Source organism: Phalacrocorax aristotelis, chromosome 15 (genome assembly GCF_949628215.1).
Source record: "Phalacrocorax aristotelis chromosome 15, bGulAri2.1, whole genome shotgun sequence".
In the NCBI taxonomy this organism is placed as follows: Eukaryota; Metazoa; Chordata; class Aves; order Suliformes; family Phalacrocoracidae; genus Phalacrocorax; species Phalacrocorax aristotelis.
In genome coordinates this window covers 8,289,357-8,302,886 of record NC_134290.1, presented here as the reverse complement: position 1 = coordinate 8,302,886, position 13,530 = coordinate 8,289,357, and the positions used below count along the sequence as shown (strand labels likewise).

Sequence of the window (13,530 nt, the reverse complement as noted above, 5' to 3'; positions counted from 1 at the left end):
GGCACTTAGACCTTGCACTGCGGGTGGTTCACTGGGCTGTAAACAAGCCGCGCTGAGAAGGTGGCTCTTGTCGAAGTCTCTGAAAACCACGGCAGCTGCTCTGAGGACCACACACTCTGCAGGTAAGCTGGTGAAAAACGGGTATTTCCACTATTTATTGACCAGCGAGGCAGATACCTTCTTGGCTGGTGCTGCAGGGGCAGCCCAGGGCAAGTCCCCGGGGCTGCAGGTAGAGGAGGCAGCCCTAGTTCCTGCCGGCTGTGGGTTATAAAACCACAGCAGATGGGAAGGAGCACAGGTCTCCTGCTGCTTTTGGTGCTTCACCATCCCAATGACTCATCCCTCCATCCCTGCAAATGTCAGTCCCACTGGGGGCTGCCTTTCACAGCAGAGATGCTGAGCTTCACCTCGTCCAAATAAAACCATGGGCTAGAATTTACTCAAGCTGCCCAGAATCAAGTCTGACATGTTGCTGGCATCCTTCCCCCTACCCACACGCTGGCAGCTGAGCATCCAGGGATGCGACCCAGGCGAGGTGATCTGCCCCATTGTACCCCCAACTCTTTCTCAAATCGGTCCTTGGCCACTCTCTGCCCAGATGGTGATCACAGGGCTTTTTCCAGGCTGCAAGGTAGGAAAGCTCTGTTGAGAGGGAAGAGCCAGGGGACCAAGGGGGGCTGCAGATCTTCTTTGTAGCTGGTGTTTACAACCAGCACGTCTCCCAGCCGGTGCTGGGGAGGGTTTGGGGTGGTGGCACAGCTGCCCTCACAGGCAGGCAGCCCCAAGGGCAACAGCAGTCCGAGGAGCTGTCCTTGCATTTATCACATCTGGCATTGTTCCCTGGAAAACACCCATTGTTTCCCATCTCTTCTGTCTGTGCTCACCTCGTTTGTCTCCAGCCTGTGCCAGGGGCTGGGGAGGATTAGGAGTGCCCTGGAACAGGGCTGGGTTGCTGGACACGGAGGGCCTACACCGTCCTGTGGGAGACAGTGTGTGTGGGTGGGTGCACCCACCCCTCCCCAGCTGCCCACCCTCGGCCTGCTGACTCCTGGAAGAGGGAGAGAGGAGGGTGCTGATGGCTGTGCCGCTCTGTCCCGTGCTGCCGCAGGGCATGAAACAACCGCAGCTCTTTCTGCCAGGCAGAGGAGCGCAGCCGTGGGCAGCTGAGCCATGGCTTTACTGCACACCAGCAGCTACAGCGTGTCCAAGGGTAGAGCCGGGGATCCCTCCCGGGAAGCCCCAGCTTGTCCAAGCAGCTCCCTGGCCCCAGCACTGCCCTTCAAGCGTTTCCCCACCCTGCAGAGAGCCGGAGCCATGCGTGTGGCCATCATCGGGGCTGGGGTGATTGGCCTCTCCACTGCCCTGTGCATCCACGAGCAGTACCACAGCCTGGTGCCCTCCCTGGAGATGGAGGTCTATGCAGATCGCTACACGCCCTGCACCACCAGCGACGGGGCGGCTGGCTTGTGGCAGCCCTACCTGAGCGACCACGGCAACCTGCAGGAGACGTAAGTCAGGATGAGGTGGGGGCTGGTGCCCTGTCCCCCCCCAGCATGCCCATCAGTGCACAAGGGCTGAGCTGCCCAGGCACACCTCCATGGGGCTGGCAGAGCCACAGCTCTCCTGTTTTCATCACAGGCTCTGGAATAAAGAGACGTTTGATTACCTCCTTGGGCACCTGGGCTCACCAGCAGCGAAGGAAATGGGACTTTTCCTAATTTCTGGCTACAACCTGTTTACGCAGCCGGTGCCGGTAAGGAGCAAGTCACAGCCAGGGCTGGGAAGGGCTCCAGCTTGGAGGCTGCCCAGTGGTGGGCAGGGTTGTACTTCTTCCCAGACGATGCTCTGAATCCTTCCAAGTTTGTCTTGTGACAGTTTGCCCAGGACAGAGTGTTTTCTGTGGCCCTGATGCAGTATTGGGTGAAGTAAGGGCTGAGCCCTCCGAGGGTGGGAGCTGGCAGTCTCACAGGCTGTGGTGTGCTGCAGCTGCACTCCCGCCCATGCTCCCTTGGGATGGGCTGTGTCCCCCCCCACAGCTTCTGTCCCACACAGCACAGCACTTTGGTTTCGTTAATGAGCTCAGACCTTTTTCCCTACTGCAGGAACCGTCTTGGAAGAACATTGTCCTGGGATTCAGAAACTTGACACCAAAAGAGCTTGAACTCTTCCCTGGTTACAGGTATTTTTCAGTCTATTTTCCCAAGAGTCACTGATGTGCTTCCCCCGCAGGCAGGACAGATATGGCTGGACGGTCTCAGATGCCTCCCTGGCAAGGAGTGTCAAGGATGAGAAACTGCAGGGGCACAAGTGGCCATGCCTCGTTACAGCTGCTTCACTTAAAATAAATAGGAAACACCTCAGAGAAGCCAAAAAAGTGGCAGCCCAGCATGGAAACCATTCCAGCTCCTCTTTTACTTGGCCAGATATTGTCAAACTGGGGGAAGCAAATCAGCAGAAGATGGTCTATGCTGTAAAGAGAGGAAAAAAGTCATGCACTTGTGCCAGGGGGAATTGGGGTCCCAGAGCTGCAACAGCTATTGGGAGCACTGGGGCAGGAGGTGGCTGCTCATGTAAAGCTGCTGTGGGTCCTTATGGCTTCCTCTCCTCATCTGGTTTCAGCTACGGCTGGTTCAACACGGCGCTGTTGCTGGAGTGCAGGAGCTATCTCCCATGGCTCACCAACAGGTAAGTGCGGAGCTGCGGCAGGGCTGGGGCTGTCCCAGTGCAGGAGAGCTGCTGCTGCCCCCAATTTCTCTGGCTGGCAGGACATGGGAGGCAGGTGTGGATTTTCATCCTGCACATCAGGTGTTGCCCCGGATCTTTCTCTCACGCCGAGCTGGTGGCCGAGTCTAGGCGGCACTGATTTTAGGTGATCGTCCCGTGTCCTGCTGCACCTCTGACCTGCTCAGCTTGAAAATGCTGATGCTGGTGGCTTCCAAGTGACAGCACTCACAGGGGACCTGAGCAGCCCCCGCTGCTCTCAACAACCCTCATCCTGTGCCCTGCAGCAGCACAGGGGCAAGGGCATGGCAAGACGAGCTGAAGAACAGGGAAGGCAGGCATGCATCTCTGGGAAATGGGGAAAAGGGTCTGGAATTCCAGCTTATTGCCCCAGTGGGGTAATAGACTTCCCACTTTAACAGTTAACCCAATAGTGTATTTTTGCATGATAAAACTTCAAGCAATGGGATGCTTAAAGCTGTGTCTGAGCACTTTGTGGCTTTTAGCTATGGAAGTACTTGGGGCTTGGTTTTGTTCTTGCCATTTCTAACATGGAATGGGTGCCCTATCCATGGCAGAAGGCCTGGTCTCTGATGCAGGGCTTAGCAGGACTGCTCACCCTCGGTAGCTCTGGGCCATTAGGGAAATGAGCTAATGACTGAAGACTGTTAGGAACCACCGAGAAGACCACAGCTGTTTATTACAAGGAGCACAAGCTGTACCTACTGTGGGTATCAATTACAGGTGCTAATATGAACAGTACATTTGCTTTTAATTTGCCAGTAACAAATTAGCTTGTTCTTCCCAGGTTAACGCAGAGAGGAGTGAAGTTTTTCCATAAGAAGGTTGAATCTTTCCAGGAGGTGAGTGGCAATGTCAAGCCAGGGCAGAGTGGAGCAGCTGGCACAGCCCTGTCCTGGCATGGAGAAACAGCATCCAGCAGGCACGTGCTGCTCCGGGATGTCCCTTGGCATGAGTGATGGGCCAGGGGACAGCGGCAAGACTATGCCAAGAACTAGGGCACAAATTCTACTAGGAAAGATGAAGGAATGAGGATGGAGAGGAAATAGCCTCAAGCTGTGCCAGGGGAGGTTTAGATTGGATATTAGGAAAAATTTCGTTACTGCAAGAGCGGTCAGGCATTGGAATAGGCTGCCCAGAGAGGTGGTGGAGTCACCATCCATGGAGGTGTTCAAAAAACATGTAGACGTGGCAGTTCAGGACATGGTTTAGGAGGCCTGGGGGTGTGGGGTTGGTGGTTGGACTTGACAATCCTAGAGGTCTTTTCCAACCTTAATAATTCTATGATTCTGTAAGGCTCTTGGGCATCAAGAGATGGCTGAGAGGGAACGGGGTTGCACGTTTGGCCAGCACTGAGCAAAGATGCAGCCACGCATCAGCAGTACAGCTTTCCCTCAAGATGCAAACATTCTCCTTGCCTGCACACATGGGGTTTCTGGGGGAGCCGTGCTGGGGAAGCTTTGCTCTGGATCCAGCTCTTATGGTTTATTCCTTACCAGACTGTTGGACCGAGTATTTGGCTTGGCTTTGTTGCAGGGATCTCGTGCGCCCCGTGGGTAGCGCCCTCGGAAGCATCACTATGTGTGTGCTGCTCACCGTGCCATGTCTGTCTCTCATTAGATGTTTGCCCAGGGCGTGGATGTTGTAATAAACTGCACTGGGGTGCGTGCGGGGGAGCTGCAGCCTGACCCAGAGCTACAGCCTGGCCGTGGCCAGGTCATAAAGGTGAGATGGGTGCAGGGCTTTTGTTTCCCCTCTTTTTTTCAGGGGAGTCTTTCCTTAGCCACCTTACAAGATATGCCCTCTGGGGCAAATCACGGGCTTGTGGGCTGGACCCACACTGGGGTCAGGTCCTCATTCCCACCAAAGGATGGTCTTGTAAAATCCTCATGTGTGTGGGCCAGAGCAGAAAACCTGGATTCTGTTCCTGGTTCAGCCATGGGGGTGCCCTGAGTCTCCAGCCCATTTCTTCATTGGGTGAAGGTGGGGGGAGGCCAGAGGCATAATGCTAATAATAAAAACACATAAAATCCTTGAGAGAAGAGGATGATTATTTTGGGAAACACATGCTCACGCCGGGTAGGAAGCTCCTCTCTTTGCCTGCCTGCCCTCCCATCTCGCTGTCTTCCCATGGTGGCAGTGCAGGGGAGCCGGCGCCGTGGTGTACGTAGAGCCTGAGCAGAAGGGAGGGCACCACGTGCAGACCCCACCATCTGCATTCACCAAGCTGCCCATGTCCCTTCCGCTGCCTCCCTGAGCCAGGGATGTTGGTCTCCGGTTCTCCCTGACCCTCTTCCCTTCGCCTCCCAGGTCCTGGCCCCATGGGTGAAGCATTTCATCATCACTCATGACATTGAATCTGGTATCTACAACTCGCCGTACATCATACCAGGGTAGGTGACAGCGGGTGAGACTGGGTCTGGCTGGTGTTAGCGATGCTCTGCTATCGGTGCTCCTAAAGCACCGGCTCGGACGCGGCTCCCTGCTGACGTCTGCCCTGCAGCACCCCTGTTGCAGCAGCCCGGGCCTGGGTTCATACCTGGCCTGATGACGCTTTTATTTGCTGCATGGGAGGAGAGCAGAAGGGCATGGGCAGGAAAGCGAGGGAGCTCCCATGGTCAGCACAGAGAGTGCAAGCTCCCTGCGCAGAGCCTGCCTTGGTACTCAGACACGAGGGGGATCCGGGCTGGTCCTGTGCTCCTGGGCTCTTGGATCAGGCAGCGCCATGGGGCTTCAATGTCCCTGGTCCTGTCCTTTTCCAAGGAGCAAATCCTTCCAAATCAAAACACCAGTCCTGGCCAGGTCCTCAAAAGAGCCAAACACTGGCAGTGGAGCAAGCATTTTGGAAGGGATCTTTTGTTTTCACCTTTATACCCAGTTCTTTTGTCAATAGTGTTGACAAAACTGCTGTACAGCAGCTCATCGTGGGGAAAGGCTCTTCTGATTCATGCTCCCGTTAAAACCAGTGGCAGGAATCCTTTTTACTTTAATAAAACCCTACCTTAAAAAGTTCAGGCTTCCCCACGCTGTTACCCTGAGCCCCAGTACAGGTGCATCTGCCTGCAGCTGTTGGTGAGATATCTCCTGAGGGCGTCCCGTTTGGTTCAGCACCCATGCAGGGCTCCCTGCCACCTCCCTGCAAGAACTGAGGAGGAATCCCAGGAGAAAACCTTATTTCTGTGTCCCCATAAGGATGAAGAGGGCTGAAATGAGATCCTGGCCCCAAAAGAACCATCTCCAGAGCTCAGCGAGTGGCAGTGGCTGTGCCCAGGCAGAGCCCAGCTTCCAGCACTTATCTTGCACTTTCCACCTGCTTCCCACCAGCAGCTTTCTTAGGGGAGTTGGGATCTGTTTGAGATGGCAGCGTCTGTGTGTACCCAGGGAGCTGAATTGCAGGTCAAATAAATACGTCTGCTGTTCATCCTGCCTTTGTTTCTTCCCGAGAGCAGCCATCTACCCTGCCTTGTCAATGGAGAGGGATTTTTAAGCTGTAATTTGAATGCTACATTTCTGGCACTTCCTACCTTGTGCTAATATTTCAGGATTAGGCAATAAGCCATCATGTAAATAGGAACTTTGAATGCTTACAGCCCCCAAGCAAAGTATTCAAAGCAATTTCTGATCACAGCCCCAGCTACTTATGAATTCTTCTCTCTCTGTTTGTTTTAGCTTTAGCTGTCACAGCTGGGCACCAGGCTGGCTCCTGAAGGAGCCGGGTCCAGCACTTACACATGGAAGACATCTCTTCCACGCTGGAGACCTTGCTCTGGGGGACTCCCCTCCTGCATGCTCCAGCATTCAGCCCTCTTGTCTTCATGCTTCCCAGGGCTCAGGCAAGGTTTTAGAAGGGTCCAGCAGGTACAGACACCCCCAGCTCCCCCCAGCCTTAACCTGTCTCTTGTCCTATGTTAATCCACAGGATTTTTGGGGTGGCAGCAACAGAAATCTGTTTCTTTTTGTTCCCCACTGCAGGCATCCCATTCCTTCCAACTCTGTTCCCCAGCCAGGTGGGAGCAGACCTGTTTGACAGAAGATTAAATTAGCTGTTTGGTTTGCCCTGGCAAGAGCCTTTGGGGTGCTGGTAGTATTGAATTAATGACTTGCTCATGAGCAGACATGCAGGCACTGCTCTCTTGCCTGCTTGGGGTGAGAGTTTCTCTGGCAGGACTATGTTGCAGGCTCAGGGCGTAGCTGCATCCATAAATCACACACGTGCAGAGTCCCTCCGCGTGAGGGCCCAGCAAGGGACAGCTGGGGACACTCACCGCCATTTATCTCCCTTGGCTCTTGGTGCAGGAGTGAGTTCACAGTCTTGGGAGGGATCTATCAGCATGGCAACTGGAACGAAGAAAACAGCGCCCAGGATCACAAAACCATCTGGGAGAACTGCTGCAGGCTGCTCCCTGCTCTCCAGGTGGGTGACCCCGACCCAGCGCCCACCACTGGGAAGTGGGGAAGGAGGGGCATGGAGAGCCTGGGTGCTCAGGCGCAGCTGAGGCTCCGGGGATGGGCACTGAGGACAAACCACAAAATCTGAATATATGAGTTACAGGCGGTGCCTGCCTTCAGCAGGCCAGGAGAGCTGGAGGGGCTTCTGCAAAGCGGCCGTTGCTTATGCAGTGCAAGCCACCACGCAGAGAAACACACCAGTGATGGGCGAAGTGTGCACACAGAGTAACCCCGGGCTTTTTGTGTGCACCCCACAGCAGCACATAGCACTCTGCGAGGGGGTAAAACGCGGGGTGTTGGCACAGCTCGGTGTTTGCGCATGCCCGGCAGTGTTCATCGTGCACATCTGGGGCTCTGTACACCTGGCTGATCGACAGGCAGGATCAGGATCTGGCATTACTGTTGAGACAAGGTTTGTAGGAAAAAGAAATTACTGATATAGCTGGTAAAAAATGAAGAACAAAAGCTTTGGGAGGCCCCAGCCCTTTGTTCGTGGTGTCCCCCCCGCCCTGCCTTTTGGTGCTGCTGCATTAGAGAAATGCTGGTGTGTGGTGAGGCTGGTTTGTATCGACTCCTGACACTGCTGTTGCACCCTGGGCTAGCAGGAAAGGCAGCACGGGGCTTTGGCACAGCAGTTTCCTGCTGGCTCTGCTGCAGGCTGGCAATGTGTGAGCTGTGATCTGAAATTGCTCTGACCAGTCGCCCTTTGCCAGCATCACAGGAGCCGGTGCGGCAGCAGGAATGGGGGAGCCTCTGTCCCTGCTCATTCCAAGGGCCCTTATCTCAGCTCGCTTAGCAAGGTTGTTGGGGTGACATTTGGCTGCTGTAATTCGGAGAAATGCTGTGCAGGGGCTGATACGGTTTTGCTTTCAGGAAGCAAAGATCATTCAAGAGTGGAGCGGCTTGAGACCAGCGCGCCCCTGGGTTCGCTTGGAGCGGGAGACTGTCCGCCACGGGCATTTCCAGGCAGAGGTACCATGCACAGCCCCTGGGTGCTGAGTGCCACTAACCGTGCTAATTGTGCATCAGCCACTGCGACCTTGGCGGTGCAACACCAACATCCCGCTAGCCCGCAGCTGCCTTGTCCCGCATTCATGGGTCCTCGCTCCACCTCCCCTCTAATAACGGGTGGATCTTTGAGCCAGTTTCAGCCCAGTGTCAGAGATGAGCATCAAATATATTAAGTTTTGATGGATTTTATGGGGAGAGTGGGCAGGAAGTGCTCCTGCCAAAGGAAAACCTGCAGCTGGATCTTAGTCCTTAATAGACACTAAAAAACACATATGGGAGAAAAACTCTGCCACGGGCTCTGCTGCTCCCAGAGCCACATGTGAACCATGTTTCAGTGTCATAATTTAAAGTAGTGTGGTTTTCTGCTGGGAGCCTATAAGTGTACACCTCGGTGCATGCAAACTTTCCGTCTCTGTATAATAAAACCCAATATGCAGCTTTTAGTGAACTGCTCATGGCCTCCAGCACTGACACCAAGTTGTTGGTGGAAAAGATTGGACTTCTTGAGATTTCTTCCCGTTCGAAGCTCAGCAGCAGCACGAAATGAACCATGGTGAAGGCACAGAGCGACACTGGTGGGGCAGTATCTGCTGCGGGGCTCTGAAAAATTCACCTGCCTGTGTAGGTAAAGGTGGGTGTCCAGTGTCAAATTTCCCCAGTGCGATGGCTCTTTAAATTGCCTTCCACTGCTAATATCTCTTTTAAGAGAAGGGAGACCGGGGTGGCGTGAGTTTCAGTGTGCCATCTGTTCTTGGACCCTCAGGACAGCACCTTTCCACGTAGGACCACATCACTCCTTAGCACTGTCGCCTGAATGCTCATCAGCAGACCTGCAGAGGGAATCCTTGATTTGATTGCATGCATATGTCTCTGTACAGCTTGAAAGAAGAGACTAAAGCTCCAAAAGGGATGGCGACTGCAAAATGTAATTAAATGTAATGAAAATATATTCCATTTTTAACTGGAGACTCTTGGAAAGAAAGTGATGTATTTAGGCAAAGCACAGAGCATGGTTCAAAGCAATGCTGTATTTGAATTAATTTCCGGATCACTCTGTTCCTTTATCGGCACATCATATCTATGCTGCCTTGGCACTGAGAGGTGTAGCTATTGATCCCAGCTATTGATCCTGCTGAAGAAGTAATTTACCTTGGCAGGAACAAACACTAGGTAGGCTGTAACGTGTTGTGCTCTGGGGAACACAGCTGCAAGCCCTGCTGCTGCCTTTCAGGGTGGCAGTGGGTGCACAGGATGCTCTAGGGCCCCGCTGAACCATGCAGAGTTTCTCCTGCCTCTCCAGCAGCTTTTGGAGTGAGGGAAAGAGCAGTGGGTTGATGAGCTGTGCGCAAGGAGCTCCCAGATCAAAGGGTCAATCTAAAGACACTAAGGACATTCCCAGCCACTGTACTGTGGCTTCTTGCTGCCGTTGGACCCAGAGGGCTCCAGCGCAGCTTTCCCAACACTGATCCCTTCTCTTCTCCCCAGGTGATACACAACTATGGCCATGGCGGGTTCGGGATCACCATACACTGGGGCTGTGCCATGGCTGCAGCCAGGCTTTTTGGGAGCATCCTCCAGGAGAAGAAGCTGGCCAGGCCACCACAGCCCCGCTTGTGAGTTGCCTGCTCACCTGGGAGTATCATGACAGCAGTAGCTTAGAAATCACAGCAGAAAGATGTGAATAACACAGTGATACGCATGGGCTGTTCAGCCCTCCCGCCATCTCCAACGCTGGTTCATAGTCTCTCATTTTCAGTTTGCTGCCAGTTCTGTCGCTGCCATTTGCCAGGCGGCCGAGTTCCCTCCAGCCCGGCCTTGCTCAACCTACCTAAAGGAAGTGCTTTAAAATATGGACTAATTATCTGTGGCAAAGTGCCCTTCTGTCCTGCGGATCAGCCTGCAAAGGGCAGGCAGGGTTCAGCTGAAACCTTGACAGTCCTACAGTTCATCTGCATGACGGGACAGGATCTGAAACTGAGCTGGTGCCACCTGAGGTCGTCACTGACTGCTCTGACACCCAGCATGTAATTAGATTTGCAAGCTCCCCCCAGGAGGCAAAAGATCCTTTAGCAGGAAGAAGCTCTGAAGCTCCCAGGGAAGAAACAACAGCTCTAAAAGCACGTGCTTCAGTTGCAATAGCTTTTCTTATGTTCATGCCAGGATAAAGCACGGGTCTGCAGCACCTGGTTAGTGTATCTGGCAATAGACAGCAGCAGTTGCCTAAAATGGACTTTCCAAATGGTGTTTTTAGCAACAAAAGCAACATGTTCCAGCCCTGTGTACTTGCCAGACTCTATATATAGCAGTGAGCATACGCAAAATAGCTGTTCTCGTCCCTAAAACTCCCATGGGCCCTTCAATTTCTCATTTGTTCCAGCCATGAGCCATGGCTGGAGCAGCAGCTCTGAGAGAGGAGCTGACTCAGGGTAGGTTGTGCCTCCCGAAGGAGTTGGGGACAGCTCCCAGGAGAGCATGACTTTTTGAGGGTGTTCTGTGCCATGGCTAGGCACCCTGTACACTGTTCTGAAGGTACAGTTTGGCCAATTTTTCCATGCCATTTGTCTTTCCTGTTCTAAAAACCATCACAGACAAGGTACCGAATGGTCAAGGAGCATTAGTCTCAAATCCAAAAGCTAGCAGTTGTCCCAAGCCTGGCACACAGCATCTGGCTCGCTCTCCTCTGCAGCTAAGCCAACTGTTTCTTACTCATCTGTGATGCAGCTTCTCCCGCCCTCTGACTCCATGTGCCAGAAATAGCTCATCAACCTGATTTGTGATGTACCAGGCAGCTGCACCTAGTGAATGAGAGATGCTGCAGTGCAGCTGGGCTCGTTTTACCTCCTGGGCGCCTGGATTTAAAACAGTCCCATGAAAAGTGCACATTTCCTGGCCACAGCCTGGCACCAGCGTTGCTCCCTATTGAAGGACCCGTCTCCTGACATGCTGCTTTGTTTTCACCACGGAAAAGAAGAACTTGTGAAGGCTTTGTAGGAAGTGATGAGCACTCCGTGCTGCTGGAGATGGTCCATGCACACGAGATCTGACGCCCCATGAGCGCATGTGAAACTGGTCTCATTTTCAGTAGTGCTATGGAGGTTACCGTGCCAGCACAGCCGTGGCCCTGGGAGACCTTCCAGCAACCTTGTTTTCCACTGAATGCTATGTGACCATTGTGTAGCTCTCCAGCTTATGCACCCTGAGCTGTCAGAAAGCTCTGACGAGCTTTGCTGAGTGCATCTGCTAGTTGTCTGCCCATTTAGGAAAGCAACAGCGGTTACTTTCACCATGAGGGCCAGAATTTCTCAGCAGCTGCTGCCCTGTCTCCTCCTCTTCCTCCCTTCCTTTTGTAAAGGTGCAGGATGGTTGTGTTTGCCTCTGCTATGACACCTGCAGTGCTGGCAAAGTGACACTGCATGGGAATTCTCACGCCTGTGGCACTCGCGTCCAAGGCAACAACTTGCTGTTGAAGGCACCAACGAGAGCAGGTACTGAAGTTCCACTGACTGCGATTTTGGCCTAACATTGGTGCTTCTCACATCCTTGCGAAGTATAAAACACATTATGATAGCCATGGTCATTTGTCCTTTCTGGCTGAGCACAGTCTCTTAGGCAGCCCTGTCCGGCTGCCACCGCAGCAGAGGTGCAGGAAACTCTCTTAGCTGCTATGGAGTTATGGCACAGGCTAGGGCAGACCAGTGGCCGTCCTCAGAAGGCAGCGGAGCGTGGGTGTGCATTAGAGAGGCGGCTGTTGTCTGGTAGCTGAGGCACCTCTGCAGGGTGCTTAAAAAACAAAGGTAGACTGAGGAAAATTAGGAGCTCCTGTCATGTCCAGTCTGTCTGTCAAAAGGGTTTCCCACTTCATCTGGCAGCTCACCTGACACACTGCAGCCACATTCAAAGTGGTATAATCAAGAAACAGATAGTAAAAAATAAGACAATAGCTGGGGAAAATTTACCATTGATTAATGCTAAACCTAATGGTCTGTGATACCACTTCAGCAGAAGCCATTCAGTGAAATAGCATCCACCTGATTTCACTTATTCCAACTACGAGATCTTAAGGACTATATTGTCCTCCCGTGGGCACTGCTGTAAATCCAAAACCACTCATCTGACTTCAGAAGAGCTGCACTGCATTAGCAAGGGTGTAGCAAATCATTGTATAGCTTGCAATAAGCAGCTGATTCTTCTGATCTTAGATCCTGCAGGAGCAGCTGTCCTGTGATCTCACACACCTCTTAGAAAACAAACAAAAATGATTAATGTGTAATTTTATTTGCAGGCTAACTTTGCTTATTTTCTAAAAGACCACAATTTAATATGTGTGCACAATAAAGGTAATATTCAAATGTCGCGCGTGATGCTTGCTCTTCTTAATGATGGCATGGGTAGGGCCTCAAATGCTAATTCCACAGAAACATCCCAGTAGATCCTCATTCCATGCCTCCCCGCACATTGTTCCTGAACACTTCATCCTGCAGGTGGAAGAGCCATAATTTCAGATTCTGAGTAGACAAATGAACCTGAAATACCATCGTGTGAAATTCTGTGGTTGCCTGCGTGTTGTTGCTAGTAGCCCCAGGCCCATTAAGAACTCACGCTCCCATACAGAAATGTCTGGGACACTCTCGTGCAGCTCAGCTGATCACTCCGCTTTGAGACTGGAGCAACAGGAAAGGTATGTTACACTGTTGGCAGCCACAGATGAAACGCTGTGGGACACAAGAGCCATGAGATTGGCGTTCACTTTCGTGGCAAGGGTAAGGGAAGAGAGAGTCAGTGGGATGTCTGGACAGCTACTGCACATACTTTCTCAACAAGCACAGAACGCCATCTCCAGCGCCGGCATCAGCACATTTTACGAACTCACAGTTCTCAACAACAATTGCCTGTGACACAGAACAAAGCTGGAAATACATCAAGTATCAGTAAAGTTATCCTCTGTAAGCAAACAGCAGCTCTGGCATTTTGGAAACAGAATGAGCTTTAGAAATGGCTGAGGATGCCAAAAAGTTCACAGAAAACACAGAAGAATAAATCTTCTCCCTAAGAACTGCTTCCGCGATACAAACCCTTCCGTAGTTACCAGCTGTTTCCATTCCCAGAAATAAGACTCTCCATCCCGTGGACTGTCAACGGCTGCACAAGCTGTGAGAAGGAAGATTAATGCACGCTGAGATGAGAACACACTGTATTAGCATGCAAAGTATTTGCAGATCGTTAGTCATTTTGACTCAGACATGAACAACCTTATGTTTGGAAATTACTGGACATCAGAATATCATTTAAAGGGTAGAGGAATAGCGTCAGGGTTATGCGCTTAATTAT

The 13,530-nt window shown here is 52.4% G+C and overlaps 1 protein-coding gene across 1 annotated transcript; it reads left to right on the top strand.

The window, feature by feature from the left end:
• DAO (D-amino acid oxidase) lies at positions 1-12,555 on the top strand. The gene is made up of 11 exons (XM_075109873.1): positions 1-122; positions 1,303-1,508; positions 1,639-1,753; positions 2,103-2,179; positions 2,620-2,685; positions 3,530-3,584; positions 4,363-4,467; positions 5,053-5,135; positions 7,039-7,156; positions 8,065-8,163; positions 9,688-12,555. Exons 2-11 carry the CDS (start codon positions 1,315-1,317, stop codon positions 9,817-9,819), a joined length of 1,044 nt encoding a protein of 347 aa, XP_074965974.1. The 5' UTR covers positions 1-122; positions 1,303-1,314; the 3' UTR covers positions 9,820-12,555.
• Positions 12,556-13,530: the final 975 nt, after the last annotated feature.